The sequence below is a fragment of the Pelophylax lessonae genome, assembly GCF_965119305.1.
Source record: "Pelophylax lessonae genome assembly, chromosome: 6".
Lineage (NCBI taxonomy): Eukaryota > Metazoa > Chordata > Amphibia > Anura > Ranidae > Pelophylax > Pelophylax lessonae.
Window position 1 is genome coordinate 11,626,673 of NC_138773.1, and position 18,455 is coordinate 11,645,127.

The 18,455-nt window shown below is 46.1% G+C and overlaps 1 protein-coding gene across 1 annotated transcript in view; it reads left to right on the forward strand.

Annotated features, from left to right (window-relative positions):
• Positions 1 to 18,455, forward strand: part of LOC309558403 (uncharacterized protein) — a gene marked incomplete at its 5' end in the record, with an annotated part of 44,107 nt that overhangs the window by 24,425 nt on the left and 1,227 nt on the right. Inside the window, 6 exons of the mRNA XM_082261477.1 lie at positions 2,597 to 2,625; positions 3,073 to 3,129; positions 5,737 to 5,808; positions 8,645 to 8,713; positions 17,276 to 17,365; positions 17,458 to 17,532. Of these exons, the coding sequence (XP_082117603.1) occupies positions 2,597 to 2,625; positions 3,073 to 3,129; positions 5,737 to 5,808; positions 8,645 to 8,713; positions 17,276 to 17,365; positions 17,458 to 17,532 (392 nt within the window). The remainder of the gene's footprint in view (positions 1 to 2,596; positions 2,626 to 3,072; positions 3,130 to 5,736; positions 5,809 to 8,644; positions 8,714 to 17,275; positions 17,366 to 17,457; positions 17,533 to 18,455) is intronic.

The window sequence follows — 18,455 nt, forward strand, 5'->3', positions numbered from 1 at the left end:
TGAGCAGAGATAAGTGCTGGGGGGGGGATTAGTGAGGGACGACTGTCTCTTTCTCAGCAGATAAAAGCTGATAGCAGGGAGAGGGACAGATCAGATTCAGGTGCTGGAGGTAGATTTCTGTATTTGTTGTCCATCACTAATCCCCCTCTCTGTGTGGGCCCCCCTGTGTGCTCGGGGCCCCTACAAGAGGGCTGGTGGTCCCCCCCTATCAGCGGCCCTGCTAATGCTGATGCAGCCCACAATGAAATTGAGATTGACATCCCTGCTTTACAGGTTAACAGTGCTTTCTAGTGCTATAATAACTGCCCATGATCTGACATTCGCATTCGCCTTTGCGCGCTAGCACAGGGGGACAGGGACACTTTTTTTTTATTTTAATTATTATTTTATATATATATATATATATATATATATATATATTATTTTTACACAGTTGTTTTAAAAAAAATTTTTTCACTTTTTTTTGCAGTCACAAGGAATGTAAACATCCCTTGTGACAGCAAAAGGCATGTCAGGTATTATTATGGAGCGATCTGGGGTCCTCCTTACTTGAATGCATTAAAAACACCAAGATCAGCATTTTCAAACACTTTCGATTTTTTAAACTGGCGCCGGCTGATCGTTTAGGTCTCCCGGTGGGACAGGAGAGCCCAGGCAAGTAGCAGAAGGTGGCTCCCGCTGCTTGTAATAACAATCGAGTGACTGCTTAGCCGCATCGATTGTTATTACAAGAGAGCCGACCGTCGGCTCTAAACAATAGTAGCTACAGGCATCACTCCGGGACAAACACTTGAAGCCAGACTATGTACAGGTATGTGATATGGCGACAATTGGTTAACATACTGTATGTCCCATACATCCTGGCTCTATGGTGATTGGTTTATGTGATTAGAACTCTGTCACTCAATGAAATTGGGGAAGAAGAGGTTTAACCTTAAACTGTGTAGAGAGTTCTTTACTGTTAGAGCAGCAAAGATGTGGAACTTCCTTCTACAACTGGTGATGTCAGCGGGAAATGTCAATAGTTTAAAAAAAATCTTTGATGGGCATCTTAGTGAAATCAATATACAGGAATATGGGAAATGGTATTGACATAAACACACTCACCAGGCCTGGGCTGGGACAAAAAATAGGCCCAAGCATTTTAGACTGAGCGGCCAATTTTTCCAGGGACCCTGGGGGGCGGAGGGGTGGGGGGGGGACTGGTGATGGGATATTCCGAGTTGGTCCTCCACACTGTAATGTACAGGGGACACTGTGATATAAAAGGGGAGTGCTCTGTAAATGGGCACTGTAATGATTACAGTGCCCTTAGCAATAATGCCCCCCCCTTTTAATCTCTGCTTACTGTGCAGATCTCCAGCTCCTCCCACCCCTGCTCCCTGACATCTGAGTCCGCACAGTCCCCCTTACATCAGAGTGCGCATAGAGCCCCTCTTACATCAGAGTCCGCATTGAACCCCCCTTACATCAGAGTCCACACAGCGCCCCCCTTACATCAGAGTCCGCACAGCCCCCCTTACATCAGAGTCCGCACAGCCCCCCTTACATCAGAGTCTGCAGAATTTCCACTTACACTGTATGGGGGGAGTTCTGTGGACTCTAATGTAAAGGAGAACCTTGATTTGAGGGAAACCCATGTAAGGGGTGTTCTGGGAACCCTGATTCCCAGGGTTACTAATCCTAGGATGGAGTCTCTGGCACAGGATGTCTGCAGCTTTTTTATTCTGGGCTTAAATTTTCCACCCACACATCCCAGGGGAGTGTGGGCGGGGCTGTGGGCGGGGCAGACCCAGGAGGAGAGGGGCAGGAGGAGGAGCAGACAAGCTCCCTCTCCCCTGTTGTGTTCGTGCGGAGAGAGGAGGAGGGGGGAACTGTCAGCGACAGCTCTGAGGCTGAGCTGTGTGTGAGAGAGATACATAGCTCAGCCCTGCAGCCATCAACCTTGTTCATGGTTCTGTCGGAGGATACACTGTTATGGCTGCACAATGGTAGGTAAGCGGTGGCTGCGGCCTGTGTTAGCCCTGTCCAATCGGCGGTCGCTGCTTACCTCCCACTGTGCGGCCTGGTCATCAACCAGCCACGAGTGGCCCTGGCCCACGGGGCAAATGTCCAGTCTGCCCTATGGCCAGTCCAGGCCTGACACAGGTTAAACTGGGTGGACTGGTGTCTTTATTCAACCTCACCAACTATGTAACTATAACTATGTAACAGGGTGATTTCACCAACGTTCACATCTTTCATCATGTTCTTGAACAATCAACAATCTGTCTTGACACATTCAATGGTGATTGGATTGGGGTGCCTGTGCTACCTCTATGGATATACATGATGGGGTACAGTATTGTCCTGACACCTGTTAGAACTGAAGAAGTAGCTTAGAAAACCTATAAAACATCAACATTGCAGAACAAGTCCAGTTGAATGTGACTAAGTACAACCAGTTAAACAATGACCCGTATCAATGACAAACCTCGCACAACACACCAAACTTTACATTACACTATATTTTATTTTTTTTTTCATTATAGTAAGTCCAAATGAAATGGTATGAAAGGCGTTTTCTAAAAATATACATTTCATTTTCCTTCTTTAGGGTCATCCAGTCATCTGATATTAGATGTGGTAAGTTTTGCAGATGTGATGTCTATAGGTCAGATTATATTGTGTATTTTGCAGTGTGTTGCTGCTGAATATTCTCAGATAGTAGTTTTACTATTAAGGGTCATCTTTCCGCTTCCTACCATGGTAGACAAGGTGACTCCACTTTCATTGTTGTACTAGTTACAGTCTCATTCTTAGTATCTACTTCATCTAAAACATTGCATTCTGCAATGCTATGACTGCTATAATGGGACTATGGAGGGCTCCATTTGTTACAGCTCTGTCCTGGGGTTAGGGAGAGTCTGGGCTCCAGTGGTCTTGGAAAGCCCATGCCTTGTCCTGATTTAAGTAAATCAAACAACCATTTTATATGGAATATCTCAGTATGAGGAGAATTTGTGGGAAGGGGCATCTTGGACATCTTGCTCTCCTTGCCCATTATTCATTTACTTTTTTTTCGTTCCACAGATCGGGACTCTCATTCTGTGTGCGCCGTGGCTTCATTATTGGGTTGGTGTTTACCACGTGAGTAAATGTTTACATTTTGTATTTGCTACACAGTTTGGTTTATATAGCTTGATGTTATAGGGGTGGGCGAACAGATCGGCCTGAGCATGAGTTCTGGCCGAACATTTGCCTGTTCGGCCATTTGCCAAACAGCTGAATTTGCAGGGTGTTCGCCCCAATGGAACACCCTGCAATGCACTGAGCGCTGCATAGTGCAATATGTGACCCGATTGGGCAAAGCTTTGCCCAATCAGGGTGCAGTGTAGGCTGGTTGTTAAGAAATGTGGCTGGGAAGCCGGCCTCCATGTCCTTAACAACCGATGAGTCATCAGCTGTCAATTGGTTTGACAGCTGAATAATAAAAAAAAAAGTGCTGGTAAAAAAAATAAAGAAAAAACGGTTGGGTTTAGGTCCCCTCCAAAATCCATACCAGACCTTTATCAAAGCATGCAGCCCAGAAGGTAAGGGAAGGGGGGGGGGGCACGAGCGAGCGCCTCCCCTCCTGAACCATATTGGACCACATGCCCTCAACATGGGGGGGTGGGTGCTTTGGGGCAGGGGGGATCTCCAAAGCACCTTGTCCTCATGTTGATGGGGACAAGGGCCTCTTCCCGACAACCCTGGGCTGTGGCTGTCAGAGTCTGTGGGTGGGGAGCTTATCGGAATCTGGAAGCTCCCTTTAACAAGGGGGCCCCCTGATTTCGCCCCCCCCCCATGTGAAGGGGTATCGGGTACCGAGGCCTCCCGCTAACTGCTCTCTCTTCGCTTTGACATTTCTTATATAGGCAAGGGGCAGGGCCACCCGGTTACATAGAGCCCTCTTCTGCCCCAAAGCACCCACCCCTCCATCCTATGCTGAGAGCATGTGGCCTGGTATAGTTCATGCCCAGAAGCTGTTTAGCAGGGAATGCCGCACTTGCACCAGAAGTGACGAGCGGGGCCAGTGCAGGGCATTGATTCCTGGGAGCGATGACGTTCAGCTCCCAGGAGTCAATGCAAGCAGGAAGTGACGGCGCTGGTCGCGGCCGCAGAGGGAGGAAGTGGAAGGAAGGTGAGTATATTTTCTTCAATATCAAGGTAAGTGACCAAAAAAAAAAATTGGGAGCATCCATTTCTTTTTCAGGTGGCACTCAGCAAGCGGATGGCCCAAAATCGATTTTGAGGCCGGAACTCTGCTTTAATTCCAGAACAATGGTGATTATTATGGAGTTGCTGCTTTTTGCAGTTTTTATGGCCTCCGGTCTTCTGGGAAGGCTTTCCACAAGATTTTGGAGGCTGTCTTTGGGAATTTGTGCCCATATTTTCAGTCAGTTACTAATGTAGGATGAGAAGACCTGTCTCACAATCAGAGTTGAAATCCTAAATATGTGAAGTAGGGTTGAGGTCGGGAATCTTTGCAGGAAACTCCAGTTACTCCACACCCAACTGGTCAAACCATGTCTTTACTCCAATTTCTCCTCACCCAACTGGTCAAACCATGTCTTTACTCCAATTACTCCTCACCCAACTGGTCAAACCATGTCTTTACTCCAGTTACTCCACACCCAACTGGTCAAACCATGTCTTTACTCCAGTTACTCCACACCCAACTGGTCAAACCATGTCTTTACTCCAGTTACTCCACACCCAACTGGTCAAACCATGTCTTTACTCCAGTTACTCCACACCCAACTGGTCAAACCATGTCTTTACTCCAGTTACTCCACACCCAACTGGTCAAACCATGTCTTTACTCCAGTTACTCCACACCCAACTGGTCAAACCATGTCTTTATAGAGCTGGCTTTATACAAAGGGGCACAGTCATGCTAGAACAGAAAAGGGTCTTCATCAAACTGTTTCCACAAGGTTGGAAGAGCACAATTGTCTACAATGTTTTTGTATGCTGTAGTATTAACAGTACTATTCACTGGAGACACCTGAACTCACCCGTAGTCCACCTTCTTTTCGTCATATGGTTTATTTGACATGGTTTACTAAAGGTTGAGCTCACCCAGAAGTGATATTTAGGCTGCATTCACATGCCAGGGTATGGATCGCGGGCAGAATCGCCGCGATTCCGCCCGCCAACCGGAAATCATTGCAAATCTCGGGACGCCTGTGCGTTGCCCTTGATTTGCAATAGCACCCCAAACGCTGAGCGATGTTGCCGCGATTTCCGCCTGCCGAATCGTGGTAACATCGAGCAAAAAAAAAAAACGCCCAAAAAAGTACAAGAGCTTCTTTGGAGAGTATTGCGTCCCGCAATTTTTTTTGCGCAATGTTACCGCGATTCGGCAGGTGAATGCAGCCTTAGGATATAGAAGGTGTCTGAAAGGCTGAGAAATCCATTAGACCCTTAGCAGTGAGGTGTCTTTTCCATTGTTCATTGGACTCCCCCCTTAATCCATATCATCTTGGTGTGTCTACTTTTCTTTCAGGCCCATCCTCAATATAAAATAAATTAGCGTAAGTTCAGATATCTCACTGCCAGAATCCTAAAGAGATGTATTAACCTGGACTATGTCTTTATGATCCATAAAAATCACTTCCAGACAGAGTGGCCCTCTAAATAAAATACATATTGTATATAAATAAAACCATATGGATACAATGATAATATATCATTTTGTTTCTCTGTGTATAGGGCGCCATTCTGATATTATCTAATATTGGTGGATCATTGCTGCTCTATAACTTCCTGCTTCCCTTCAGCCTGGTAAGCAAATATAATAATTATATAAATTGTTCTCCAATTACCAGAATCAAATAGAATGAACATATACAGTCAGATTGGATGTACATAATTTTATTTATTTTCTGTTTTTTTTTTTTCAGTAGATAATGCCACTGTGCAATATTTGAAAATGGTAAAGCTACAGAGTTAAAGTAGATGTAAACCTTAACAAAGTTAATTTGCTCTGTGCACCATGTACCATAAATCAGTACAAAGATATTTTTTCCCATAACATCCAGTTTTCACCTTTTTTAGTTATCCTTTTTCCTATCTCAGTGTTTCTGATCTCCTCCAGTCTTCCTCTGCCACTTCCTGTCTACATGCACGTGCCACAGTTTCAGTCGCACAGCTTTACTTTGGTAACCCTTCACCAGAGGAGCAGGTGACAGGGTGACAATGTAGGAGCACAGTTAGGTTCAGGAGATCGTTGTCACCCCATAACATCATAGTTGGCAAAAAATTGTTAGGAGGGACATCTTGAAGGGAATACTATTGAGCATGGTCAATGAAGTGGATGTCACTTCACAGGATACAGCTTGTAGTGTGGCACCTTTCCCCCTTTGCTTTGCTATATTTTGGACAAAATAGGGCCTAGGAGTACACCAAAGAGAAAGTGGGAATAAAAAAAAAAAAAAAACAATGGCTTCTGTCAGTGGCAGTAATAGTAATTGCCAACATTGGTGCAAGTGGGAGCAAAAGAAGCCCCCGCAGTGGTGGTTAGTTGCAAATAATATTTAAAGCCCCCCCCCCCCTTTTCATTGATTGTTAGCGTAAAAAAAAAAAATAACCCTCCACCCCCTTTAATTGCTGGTTAATGGCAGTGTGACGGACCGACTGGCACCCAGCCCGGGTGCCTCCACCAAAATACAGCTTCCTCCGCTCTGGAACTAGGAACCAGGTATTCTACTACTACTACTACTATAAACCCACTCCTGCCAATAAACAGATAGGTAAAGCAAAAATAAGTTCAGTGTGAATAAATTGAGTTGCTGCTGTTGTAAAACCAACAGTATAACTATAAAACTATAATAAAAAAGCACAGGAGTGGTAAACTCTATGCGGTAAACAGCGCTAACTCCCAACAAATATCCCTAAAAAACACAAATTGACAATATGTACATAATAACCAATGTGTTAAAAATTATATATAAAGAAATTGCATATAAAGTGCTAGTGCAGAGAAGAATAAAGTGACCCCTGTGAACCCAGTGAACTCAGGACTAGAGCTACAGTCCAGTGAAAACAACCCAGATGTTGATATATAGTAAATCCTTCATGGATCTCCACCAAGAGTGGCACAATCTTCCTGCCACTATGGCCAGATGCGTTGTGGGAGTATATCATGGGAGTGAGAATGCTGGTACCCCCCGAGAGCAATATTAAACAAATTCCCACTCACCAGACGATATTGATCCTTCTTACCATATGGCCAGGGCTTTTCTTCTCAGAGAATAGGTGCAGGAACTCAACCACGACCACACTGTAGGCGGCTCCGACTCTCTCACTTACAGGGAGATTATCCAGTGGGGGTGTCGGCATCTGAACGGCACCTGCATCCCCCTTGTCCCCGTCCTGCACTGAGTGGGAGCTGCTCAGGAGATCGTATCTGTGGGAGCTATTGGGAGACAAGCTGTCACTTGTAAACCCAGAAGCTGGACTTCTGGGTTTACAAGTGATAGTGGTGAGCAGGGAGCAGAGGGCCTGAGCCAGAGGTGGTGGAACTGAGTTCCACCAAGTTCCAGCTGAAAAAAAGCCCTGTATATGGCAAAGGGATCAGATAAAAGCTTTGGTGTTCTCCAGGACCAAGTTGCAGGCTTCAAGCAGTCCTCCCGGTCAGCTCCCTCCAGAGAGTGAAGAAATCCCAGCGCAATCACGGGGAGAGGAAACAAAAACAAAAGACGGGCTCCTCATAGCGTGAAAAAAGTACTAATGATCTTTATTATAAACCCTTATGATATAAAAATATATTTTATTTTAAAAAAAAAATTATTATTTTTATTTTATTTATTTATTTTATTTTATTTATTTAAAAAAAACTCTTCTGTGCGGTTTTCCACACTGTACAGCGGGAGAAGTATGAGCCGATCCACTAGGTATCGGCGTGCGTTCCAACTAGCATCAAAGGCGTGGCAAAAATTATTATTTTTATTGTATTTATTTATTTTATTTTATTTATTTAAAAAAAACTCTTCTGTGCGGTTTTCCACACTGTACAGCGGGAGAAGTATGAGCCGATCCACTAGGTATCGGCGTGCGTTCCAACTAGCATCAAAGGCGTGGCAAAAATTATTATTTTTATTGTATTTATTTATTTTATTTTATTTATTTAAAAAAAACTCTTCTGTGCGGTTTTCCACACTGTACAGCGGGAGAAGTACGAGCCGATCCACCAGGTATCGGCGTGCGTTACAACTAGTGTCCTAGGCATGGTAACCTGCATTCCAGCTTGACGTGTTTCGTCATCAACATGACGTCCTCGGTCCTTTGAGACAACCTGCGGGAAATGGGCACTGTGGGAAACCCAAGAACCAAGACACTTGTCAACTATGTAATACGAAGTGCCTGATCAAGGACCTTTATTGCAGGATCACTAGCTAAGATTTCATTGAAACCTTCAGATTTAAAATGAATAAACTTAATTTTAAAATTACATTTCCATATTAAAGCAGCTATGAGATTTTAGTGATTAGGTTTACATCTACTTTAAATAAAGTGATACCATCTCTCTAAATTTATCTGATTAAACATGTTTATACTAACATAATATTGAGGGAACACCACTGTTTTCTTTCCCTTATGGCATAATTGTGACTCCCAGTCCGGCACTGTGCTCCCGCTCACCTATCCCATAGGCCGTCTGAAACGTTTGCCCCGGGGCACGAAGAAGGTAAGTTGGCCCCTGTGTGGTATAATGATGGTGCCGTGGACAGATTGTGTTCCTGCAGGTTGCTATAGACATGATGATTTATCACAGTCCAATGTGGGTCCATGTGACACAGAATAAATTTGCCCACAAGTTCTAGATGGCACTTGTGCAGCTTAACAGTTTGCACAAACGGTCTGCCATTCCTGGTTGGCTGAAGTCAGGTGGGCATTTATGCCACTAGCAATGAATCACCAGTTGCAGGAGAGTTTTAAAAGGTCGTCCTGTCTCCCTGTGTAGTCATATGCAGCAAGGTCCCTGTCGGTGGCTTGCTGAACACTGCTTGATTGCTAGCGATGACAGGGACATCTTGTTGCCTACAGAGAGAGTGAATCCATAGGGACAAAAAGGCAGCTTCTTAGCAATCCTGCTGCTTATGATTTCGACAAATCACCTGCAGCAGGATCGCAAACAGCAGAGTCTGAGATCCAGTGGCGGCCCGACCATTGGGGGCGCAGAGGTGCCGCCCTCCCCTAACCATGCGTCCGGCCCCCTAATCTACATGCAGGGGGCCGGGCGCATGGATTCCAATAGGGGATTTTTTTTTTGAAGCACGTCATTAGAGCCAGAGGCTCTAATAGGCTTCAAAAAAGGGTGGGCTCGGGGCGCAGAGCACTGCACCCTGAGCCCACCCAGTTGTATGACAATAGCGAATGAATTTTCACTATTATCACACTGATTTTCCACCCAGCCAATCAGGAAGCGGGTCGTGAGACCCTTTTCCTGATTGGCTGAAAAGAGAAACTATTTTACTGGCCATTGGCCAGGAAGAGGGAGGAGTTGTAAGGCCGGAGGAGACTCACAGCCACTCAGGGAAGGATGCTGGCTGTCCAGGTGGGCGGCCAGCCGTCCATTCCGAGAGGGGGGAGGAGGGAGGGGGTGGTAGATTTGATTGCCAGCTGGCCGTCCCGCCAGGGGGGGGGTGTTGGTTTTGCTGCCCCCCCCCCCCCCAAATTTTCATTTTCATTCACCAGCCGCCGCTGCTGAGATCCATCTTTCTAAAGCCTTTCACCTAAACTTGGTAGACTGTGGACCATAGTAGTTGGGTGGTTGGCTGTATCCAGATAACGGATGTTTTCTTTTACCTTAAAGTTGTATTAAAGGTTCGGCTTTTAGGAAACTTATCTGCTCTGTGTAATGGTTTTGCACAGAGCAGCCCCGATCCTCCCTCCCATTCTTGGGTCCTCCGGTGCTTCTTTCTCCTCCCCCTTTACCATTGCCCCCTATACAAGTGGCTTGCTATAGGCACTGGTGCGTGCTCACTCCTGAGCCCATCTCTATGCATCTCTAAGATGCAATGGCTTGGCCCTACCCTCGCTCTCTCCTCATTGGCTTACTGGCTGTGATTGACAGCAGTGGAAGCCAATGGCTCTTGCTGCTGGCTCATTCAATGAGGAGAGGGAGTTCCAGGACAGCCGAGGCTCTCGCGCACATCGCTGGATTATGAAGGGGCTTAGGTGAGTATAAGGGGAGCTTTACACAGAGGGTTTTCAATCTCAATGCATAGAATGCATGAAGGTAAAAAACGCTTAGCCTTTACAACCACTTTAATATGTGTAAACAGCTTTATAGCTCCTCTGTAGTTGTAAAGTACGAGTGTCCTAAGATGGAGGTCAATGAAGGAAATGAAAAGTGCACTGGTGGCTACATTTTACAAAATTTTGCCTCCAATTGGATCCAAAACATTTTAACCAAAAATGTCCCAATGGAACATGCTCAGCCCTAGAGGAAAACATATTTATTTTATCTTGAGTTAAAGTGGTTGTAAAGGCTAATGTGTTTTTTTTTTACCTTAATGTATTCTCTGCCTACCTGAGCCCAATCTCAATTCAGCTGTTCTCTCTCCCCCACTTCACTGGACTTGGTAGGAACAGTGTGAGCTATTGGCTCCTGCTGCTGTCAATCAAACCCAGTGACAAGGAAATGGGGGGGGCGGGGCTGAGCCACACTGTATATGTCAATAGATGCACACATCCTGGCTCAGACTGGAGCCTGCTCTAGTACCCCCTCCAAGAGGCTTGCTGTGGGAGGGGTACTCGGAAAGCAGAAGGAGCCAGGAAAGCTGGGGGGGGGGGGGACCCAGAAGAAGAAGATCGGGTCTGCTCTGTGCAAAATACAAATATGAGAATTATAGTCTTTCGGTTCTTTAGAATGAATTTAAAGTGTTGAGGTCCAAAGACCTCTTGTATATACAGGTACATCTCATAAAATTATAATATCATCAAAATGTTAATTTATTTCAGTAATTCAATTCAAAAAGTGAAATTCATATATTTTATATAGACGTGTTACACACAGAGTGATAGATTTCACACATTTCTTTCTTTTATGTTGATGATTATGGTTTACAGCCAGTGACACCCCAAAATTCAGTATCTCATAAAAAATTGGAATATTACATAAGACCAATAAAAAAAGGATTTTTAATGCAGAAATGTTGTCTTAGTGAGAAGTCTGTCCATGTACAGTATAGGATGCACTCAATACTTGGTCGGGCTCCTTTTGCATGAATTACTGCATCAATGCGGCGTGGCATGGAGGCGATCAGCCTGTGGCACTGCTGAGGTGTTATGGAAGCCCAGGTTGCTTTGATAGCGGCCTTGAGCTCATCTGCATTGTTGGGTTTGGTGTCTCTCATCTTCCTCTTGACAATCCCCCACAGATTCTCTATGGGGTTTAGGTCAGGCGAGTTTGCTGGCCAATCAAGCACAGTGATCCCATGATCATGTGACCAGGTATTGGTAGGTTTGGCAGTGTGGGCGGTGCCAAGTCCTGCTGGAAAATGAAATCAGCATCTCCATAAAGCTGGTCAGCAGAGGGAAGCATGAAGTGCTCTAGAATTTCCTGCTGGAGGGCTGGACTGACATTGGACTTGATAAAACTCAGTGGACCAACACCAGCAGATGACACGGCTCCCCAAATCATCACTGACTGTGGAAAATGTTGCATTTCATTTTTTAAATGAAGGTCTCAGAGTCTGGAGGAAGAGTGGAGAGGTGAATAATCCAAGTTGCATGAGGTCCAGTGAGAAGTTTCCACAGTCAGTGATGTTTTGGGGAGCCGTGTCATCTGCTGGTGTTGGTCCACTGAGTTTTATCAAGTCCAATGTCAGTCCAGCCCTCCAGCAGGAAATTCTAGAGCACTTCATGCTTCCCTCTGCTGACCAGCTTTATAGAGATACTGATTTAATTTTCCAGCAGGACTTGGCACCGCCCACACTGCCAAAACTACCAATACCTGGTCACATGATCATGGGATCACTGTGCTTGATTGGCCAGCAGACTTGCCTGACCTAAACCCCACAGAGAATCTGTGGGGCATTGTCAAGAGGAAGATGAGAGACACCAGAGCCAACAATACAGAGGAGCTGAAGGCCGCTATCAAAGCAACCTGGGCTTCCATAACACCTCAGCAGTGCCACAGGCTGATCGCCTCCCTGCCACGCCGCATCGATGCAGTAATTCATGCAAAAGGAGCCCCGACCAAGTATTGAGTGCATACTATACTGTACATGGACAGACTTTTCACTAAGCCAACACTTCTGTATTAAAAATCCTTTTTTTAAAAATTGGTCTTATGTAATATTCAAATTTTCTGAGATACTGAATTTTGGGGTGTCACTGGCTGTAAGCCATAATCATCAACAAAAAAAAAAAAAAGAAATACTTGAAATAAATCACTCTGTGTGTAACACATCTATATAAAATATATGGGTTTCACTTTTTGAATTGAATTACTGAAATAACCGGTTGCCCACTGCCGCAAGTACATATACTGCGGCGGTCAGCCCCGGCCAGGCAAAGTGACGTATCGGTACGTCACTAGCCTGGGAGCCAAAAGCGAGCGCGTGCCTCGGCTCGTTCACGGAAACCTCCGTGCATGTAAACGGCGGACATCGGGTCACTCGCGATCGTCTGCTGTGAAGGGAGAAAGGCAGGTGGCTAATGTAAACAAAGCCGCCTGTCATTCTCCCCTGTGTAACAGCACTGATCTAACGGTCCTGCTATATAGGACTGTTGATCTGTGCTGTTACACACACAGCCACATCCCTGCACAGTTAGAAGCACGCCCCTAGGGACACACATAGTCACTGCATCTCTAATAAAGTTAACCCCTTCCCTGCCAGTGTCATTTTTACAGTAACAGTGCATATTTATAGCACTGATTACTGCAGTAATGTCACTGGCACCCCCAAAAGTGTCAAAAATGTCAGTCAAGGGTCCGATCTGTCCACCGCAATGTCGCAGTCCCGCAAAAAAAAATCGCAGATCGCCGCCATTACGCGTTAAAAAAAAAAACACCAACAATGACAGAGATCTTTCCCTTAGTTAGTAAACGCGATAACTTTTGCGCAAACCAATCAAAATACGCTTATTGTGATTTTTTTTTACCAAACATAGGTAGCAGAAAACAAATTGGCCAAAAATTAAAAAAAGTTTTGATTTTTACATTTTTCTTTTGGGAATTTCATATAAAAAATGTGAAAAATATTGTTATTTTTGCAAAATTGTCACTCTTTTTTTGTTTATAGCGCATGATCAAAAAATCGCACAGGTGATCAAATACCACCAAAAGAAAGCTCTGTTTGTGGGAAAAAAAGGACGTCAAATTCATTTAGGTACAGCGTCTCACGGCCGCGCAATTGTCCGTTAAAGTCACGCAGTGCCGAATCGCAAAATAGGCCCTGGTCAGGAAGGGGGGGAAAATCTTCCGGGGCTTAAGTGGATAAATTTACTTTTTGATGATATTCTAATTTTATAAGATGCACATGTATATTGTTTGGAGCAATAAAATCTCAAAAGGATGTCTAATCCTTCCCCACTCTATACAAAAAAAAAGGTTTTGCCTAGAGATACACTTTCAGTTTTGATAAAATGCATTGAAATTAATAGAAGGCACATTTTTAAAAAAAGGCTAAACAAAATTGTTTAATTTTTTGTTGGGCAATTCAGGCGCACAGGCGAGGTATTCATAAAGATAGTTCTTGTGTAGTACTACACGGTACAAATCCTACTCATACTGGAGTATACAGAGGAAGGGTGGGGTATCCTGTTAACTCATTATAAATCCCCATATTTACTGCACTGATAGGCAAGTAACGCCTCTGATAAAAGTGGTTTGTTAGCAATATAACAAATGTTTATCTGCAAATAACAAAGGTCGGTTCTGTCTGCTACTGCCAGCAGCCGAAAAGGCTGACCAGCAAATCAAAAATAAACAAGAGAGATAATCTCCTCTGAAATTGAAGTGATATTAAACCTGTATTTTTTTTATCGAAATATGTTATACTTACCTGCTTTATGTAATGGTTTTGCACAGAGCAGCCCCAATTCTCCTTTTCTGGGGTCCCCCACTGATGCTCCTAGCTCCTCCCCCCTTCTCAGTACCACAATAGCAAGCCACTTGCCAAGAGAGGTACTCATGCGGGGCTCGCTCCTGAGCCCAGCTCAGGGTCAGACTGGCAACTTTCGGCCCAGGGGGCAAGTACAAACCAGAGGCCCATGGTGCAGTGACTCTGCCCCTCCTCCCACTTTCCCTCAAATCCCCCCACCCCACTCTCCCAATCCTCCTCCTGACCCCCATTCCAAGCTTAAGCCCTGCTCTGGATACTCTCTACTTACCGGCTGAATACGGGTTCCTGACCTGGCCAGCAGGGGGAGGTTGGGGAGAGCTGGGACAGCTCAGTTGGGGCTGGCCGGGGCAGAAGAATCTTCAGTGGGGCATTGAACTGACCTCTGCTGAGACACAGGTTACACCATCCATGCTGGAGAGGGGGAGACTGCGCTCTGTTCTTGTCTTCAACCCGCACTCAGTAGGTCAGCTGCAGGGACTCTTTACTTCTTTTCACCAGAAATCCTTTAGGCATGACTATGGCAGAAGTGGTGCAGCCTTTTTATGGGGTATTAGAGCAGCCCAGGGGGCATTTGCCCCCCTGCCCCCTGGCCCAGTCCTCCCCTGGCCCAGCTGCCTGCGCCCATTGACACAGACAGCGAGGCTTTGCCCCACCTCCCTTGTCTTTAGACGTGATTGACAGCCAGTGGCTCCTGCTGCTCTCATTCTGCCCTGATAGGAGGGAGAGAGCAGAGAGAGCCACTGCTCTCATGCACAGCGCTGGATCAAGGTTAGGCTCAGGAAAATGTAAAGGGGGTTGGGGGGGATGTTGGACAAAGAAGGTTATTTTCCCTAATGCAGAGAATGCATTAAGGCAGTGGTTCTCAACTCCGGTCCTCAGGACCAACTAACAGGCCAGATTTTAAGTATTACCTTGGGGAGGAGCAGACTAGAATAGTCCAATCACTGAGCAGCAAATGATATCACCTGTGATGTATTTCAGTTATCTTGCAAACCTGGTCCTGAGGACCGGCGTGGAGTATCACTGCATTAAGGTAAAAAAAAACTCAAGGTTTGAGAACCACTTTAACCACTTGCCGACCGCCGCAAGTACATATACTGCGGCAGTCAGCCCCTCCTGGGCAAAGTGACGTAACAGTACGTCACTTGCTCGTGAACCAATAGGGGACGAGCGTGCGCCGCCGGAGGCGCGCTTCTGCCCCTGCTCGTTCACTGTCATCCCCGCGCGAGTGACCGGCGGCTCCGATGTCCGCCGGTCACTCGCGATTTCCCACTGGAGAGGGAGAAAGGCAGGCGGCTGATGTAAACAAAGCCGTCTGTCATTCTCCCTGGTGTAACTGCAGAGATCATATGTGAACACAAGATCTCTGTCTTCCTTCCTGTCAGAAAGGACATCTGCCTTGTTTACAATCACTCCATCTAGTGGTCGTTCGTCGTTTTGCGCAATAGAGCCACACTGCCGCAGTATGTACACAGTCGGCGGTCGGCAAGTGGTTAAACCTTACCAAAATAAGTACCTACAGAGGGTAAAATAAGGAAACTCAAAGAAAAGGACATAGAAAAGGAGGTAAGAAAGGGGGGAAGAGCAGAAAGTAGTCCTAGGTGGCTCTGTATGACGTTGAGGGTGTGCTTTAATATTTTGCCTTTTAAAAGTAAAAGCCCCAAAGAAGAAAAGACCATACAAGATGGATTCTATGACCGTTATTAACCACTTGACTTTGTCTTGATTGTCTTGACTTTTCTTGACTGTATGACTAGGCTTCTCCAACAGCAATTCAGGTACCTATAAGAATGCACATACCGGCCACTGATTGGACGGAGAGATGGTAGTTGTCAGGGATTAGCAATGAAGTCAGGAAAATTCAGGCCCCAGTAGTAACGTGAAATGAAATCACAGGCACGGAAGAGGCTCCTGATAAAGAAATAAAGGGCACCTTGTATATTTTGAAGCCTGGTGCACACTAATAGCTCTGGTCAAAGCTGCTGTACTAACAGTCCAATGTTAGAACAGTGATCTCCAGGGCTGTAACTACAGGGGTTGCAGTTGCAACCGGGCCCCATGCTCCAGGGGGCCTGTGTGGCTCCCATGTACACCTGGATAGGAGGGGCGGCGGGGGCGGCATGTAGAGAATTCACTGTCCTCCTTTTTCCTCCTGTAGTTGCAGGAGGAAAATGGAGGAGATTGGTTCCTCTGTATGGTGCCCCCGCCACTCCTATCCAGTTCACTTGTGTTCTGCTGTCTCTGGGCCCCTGTGTGCTCCTCTGGTCCCCCACCCCCCTACTGTGCTGCCCCCCCCCCCCCCGTGTGCTCCCTCCCCTCTCCTGCCGGCTGCTGCAGGGGATGTTTCACAATAGAGAACCAGGAAGGGGTCGGTAAATATGTAATTTACCAGCTCCTTCCTTTTCTGAATGGACAGAGTCATAGTCAGTGACATTGTAAAAAAAATAAAATAAAATGATAAAAAATAATACAATTAAAGTACCAAAAAATAAAAACTACTGACACCAGTGGGTGAACTTCCAGGATCGCAAAGGTCACACTTGCAACCGGGCCCTGGAATTCCACCACCATGGGGAGGCCCCCAGATGGCAGGAAGGGGGCCCACTGCAGAACTTGTGAAAGGGTCCCGCTGTGGGACGGTAATAAAGGGCCCCGCAATGAGAGTAAAGGGCCCCAGGATCAGTGGGAAGGGCCCAAGCCAGGGGTCCGGGGGGGGGGGGGGCCTTCATGGTTTTTTGCACCGGGGCCCCTGAAAGTTCTAGTTATGCCTCTGATGATCTCCCCCCACTGAACTGTTGTGTTCTGACAGGGGAACACCTCCCTGCCAGAACACTCAAGTCAGCAATATCAGCCATTAGCTGAGAGCGCGGATCGGGAGCCAATTGGCTGCTGGTTTTCCAGCATGCTCGTCCAACAGAAGCCGACCAATCAGCTGGCTTCTGTTGGATTGGCTGATCATTGAGTGACCATTGATGAACCTCTTGTGAAAAAAAAGCTGAATTGCTTGGCCGTTTCTGGCTTTACGGTCATGGAACAAGTGTGAAGGCAGTGAAGTCAGCATTTTCATTATCTGCATATGGATGAGTGATTTAGAAGCAGCTAAGACTAATGGGTCCTAAAATATGTCAATATTGAGAAACAATAATATTAAAATAAAAGCAATTGTCTTTCAGGGCTCCCCACAGGCAGGCCTCCCCGCTCTTCTGGTAGTGACGGTGTTGGAATGGTTGGCTGTGTATTGGTATTGCTCCGGCATAAAGGCGGTAAGGGTTGGAATATATTTTGCATCATTTAGTAAATATTCTTTTCATTCTCGCGGTAACAATTTCCTGTTTTTATCTTTCTCATATAAAAGGTCTTACTTTTTGGGCAGTCAGTTTCAACAGTGCTGTATGCTGTGCTGTCATCGTCATCATCAACAACCTTCAGTGTAAGTAAATCACCATAAAAAGGGAAAAATGATGACACAGGCTATTAATGAATTCTCCAGAGGAGATTCTCCAGCCCATTGTGCAGAGGTTGGATATTTGAGGTTCACCGATTGTTGATGTGATCTCTTATAGTGATCATAAGGAAAGCTCTGCCTCCTCACAATATATAAAAAGTGCAGCGCTAAGAAATGTGAATGATATATAAATTAGGGACATAGGCGTGCGCACAGGGTGTGCCAGGTGTGCCTGGGCACACCCTAATCACCTAGGGCACATTAGCATTATCGCTCTGTTTGCCAGTGAGGAGATGGGAAAGATCTCCCTCGGACCTGCTCTGCCATAAGAGATGTGCCACACACACTTCTATTTCACTTTGCCAGCAGGGAGAGTAATGTATCGGGGCCATGTACATGTAGGCAAACACATGCATGTGTATTTAAACTTTGGGGTGCACACCCTAATGCAATAGGCTGCGCACACCTATGATTAGGGATAGACCGATATGTTTTTTTTCAGGGGCGATACTGATATTTTGGTCACAACGTATCGGTATGGGCCGATATGGACCGATATTTTGTACATTTAAAGTTTTGAAAAATAAAGACAATTTTTGACACAAATCTGGTACTGAACATGTTAATTTTTGTTTAATGCTTAATGACTGGCTGGCTGGTACCCTGTGGTGGGTGGCTGGCTGGCACCCTGTGGTGGGTAGGTGGCTGGCACCCTAGGGTGGGTGGGTGGCTGGCTGGCTGGCACCCTGTGGTGGGTGGCTGGCTGGCACCCTGGGGTGGGTGGCTGGCTCCCTGTGGTGGATGACTGGCAGGCTGGCTGGCATCCTGTGGTGGGTGGCTGGCTGGCATCCTGAGGTGGGTGGCTGGCTGGCACCCTGTGGTGGGTGGGTGGCTGGCAGCCTAGGGTG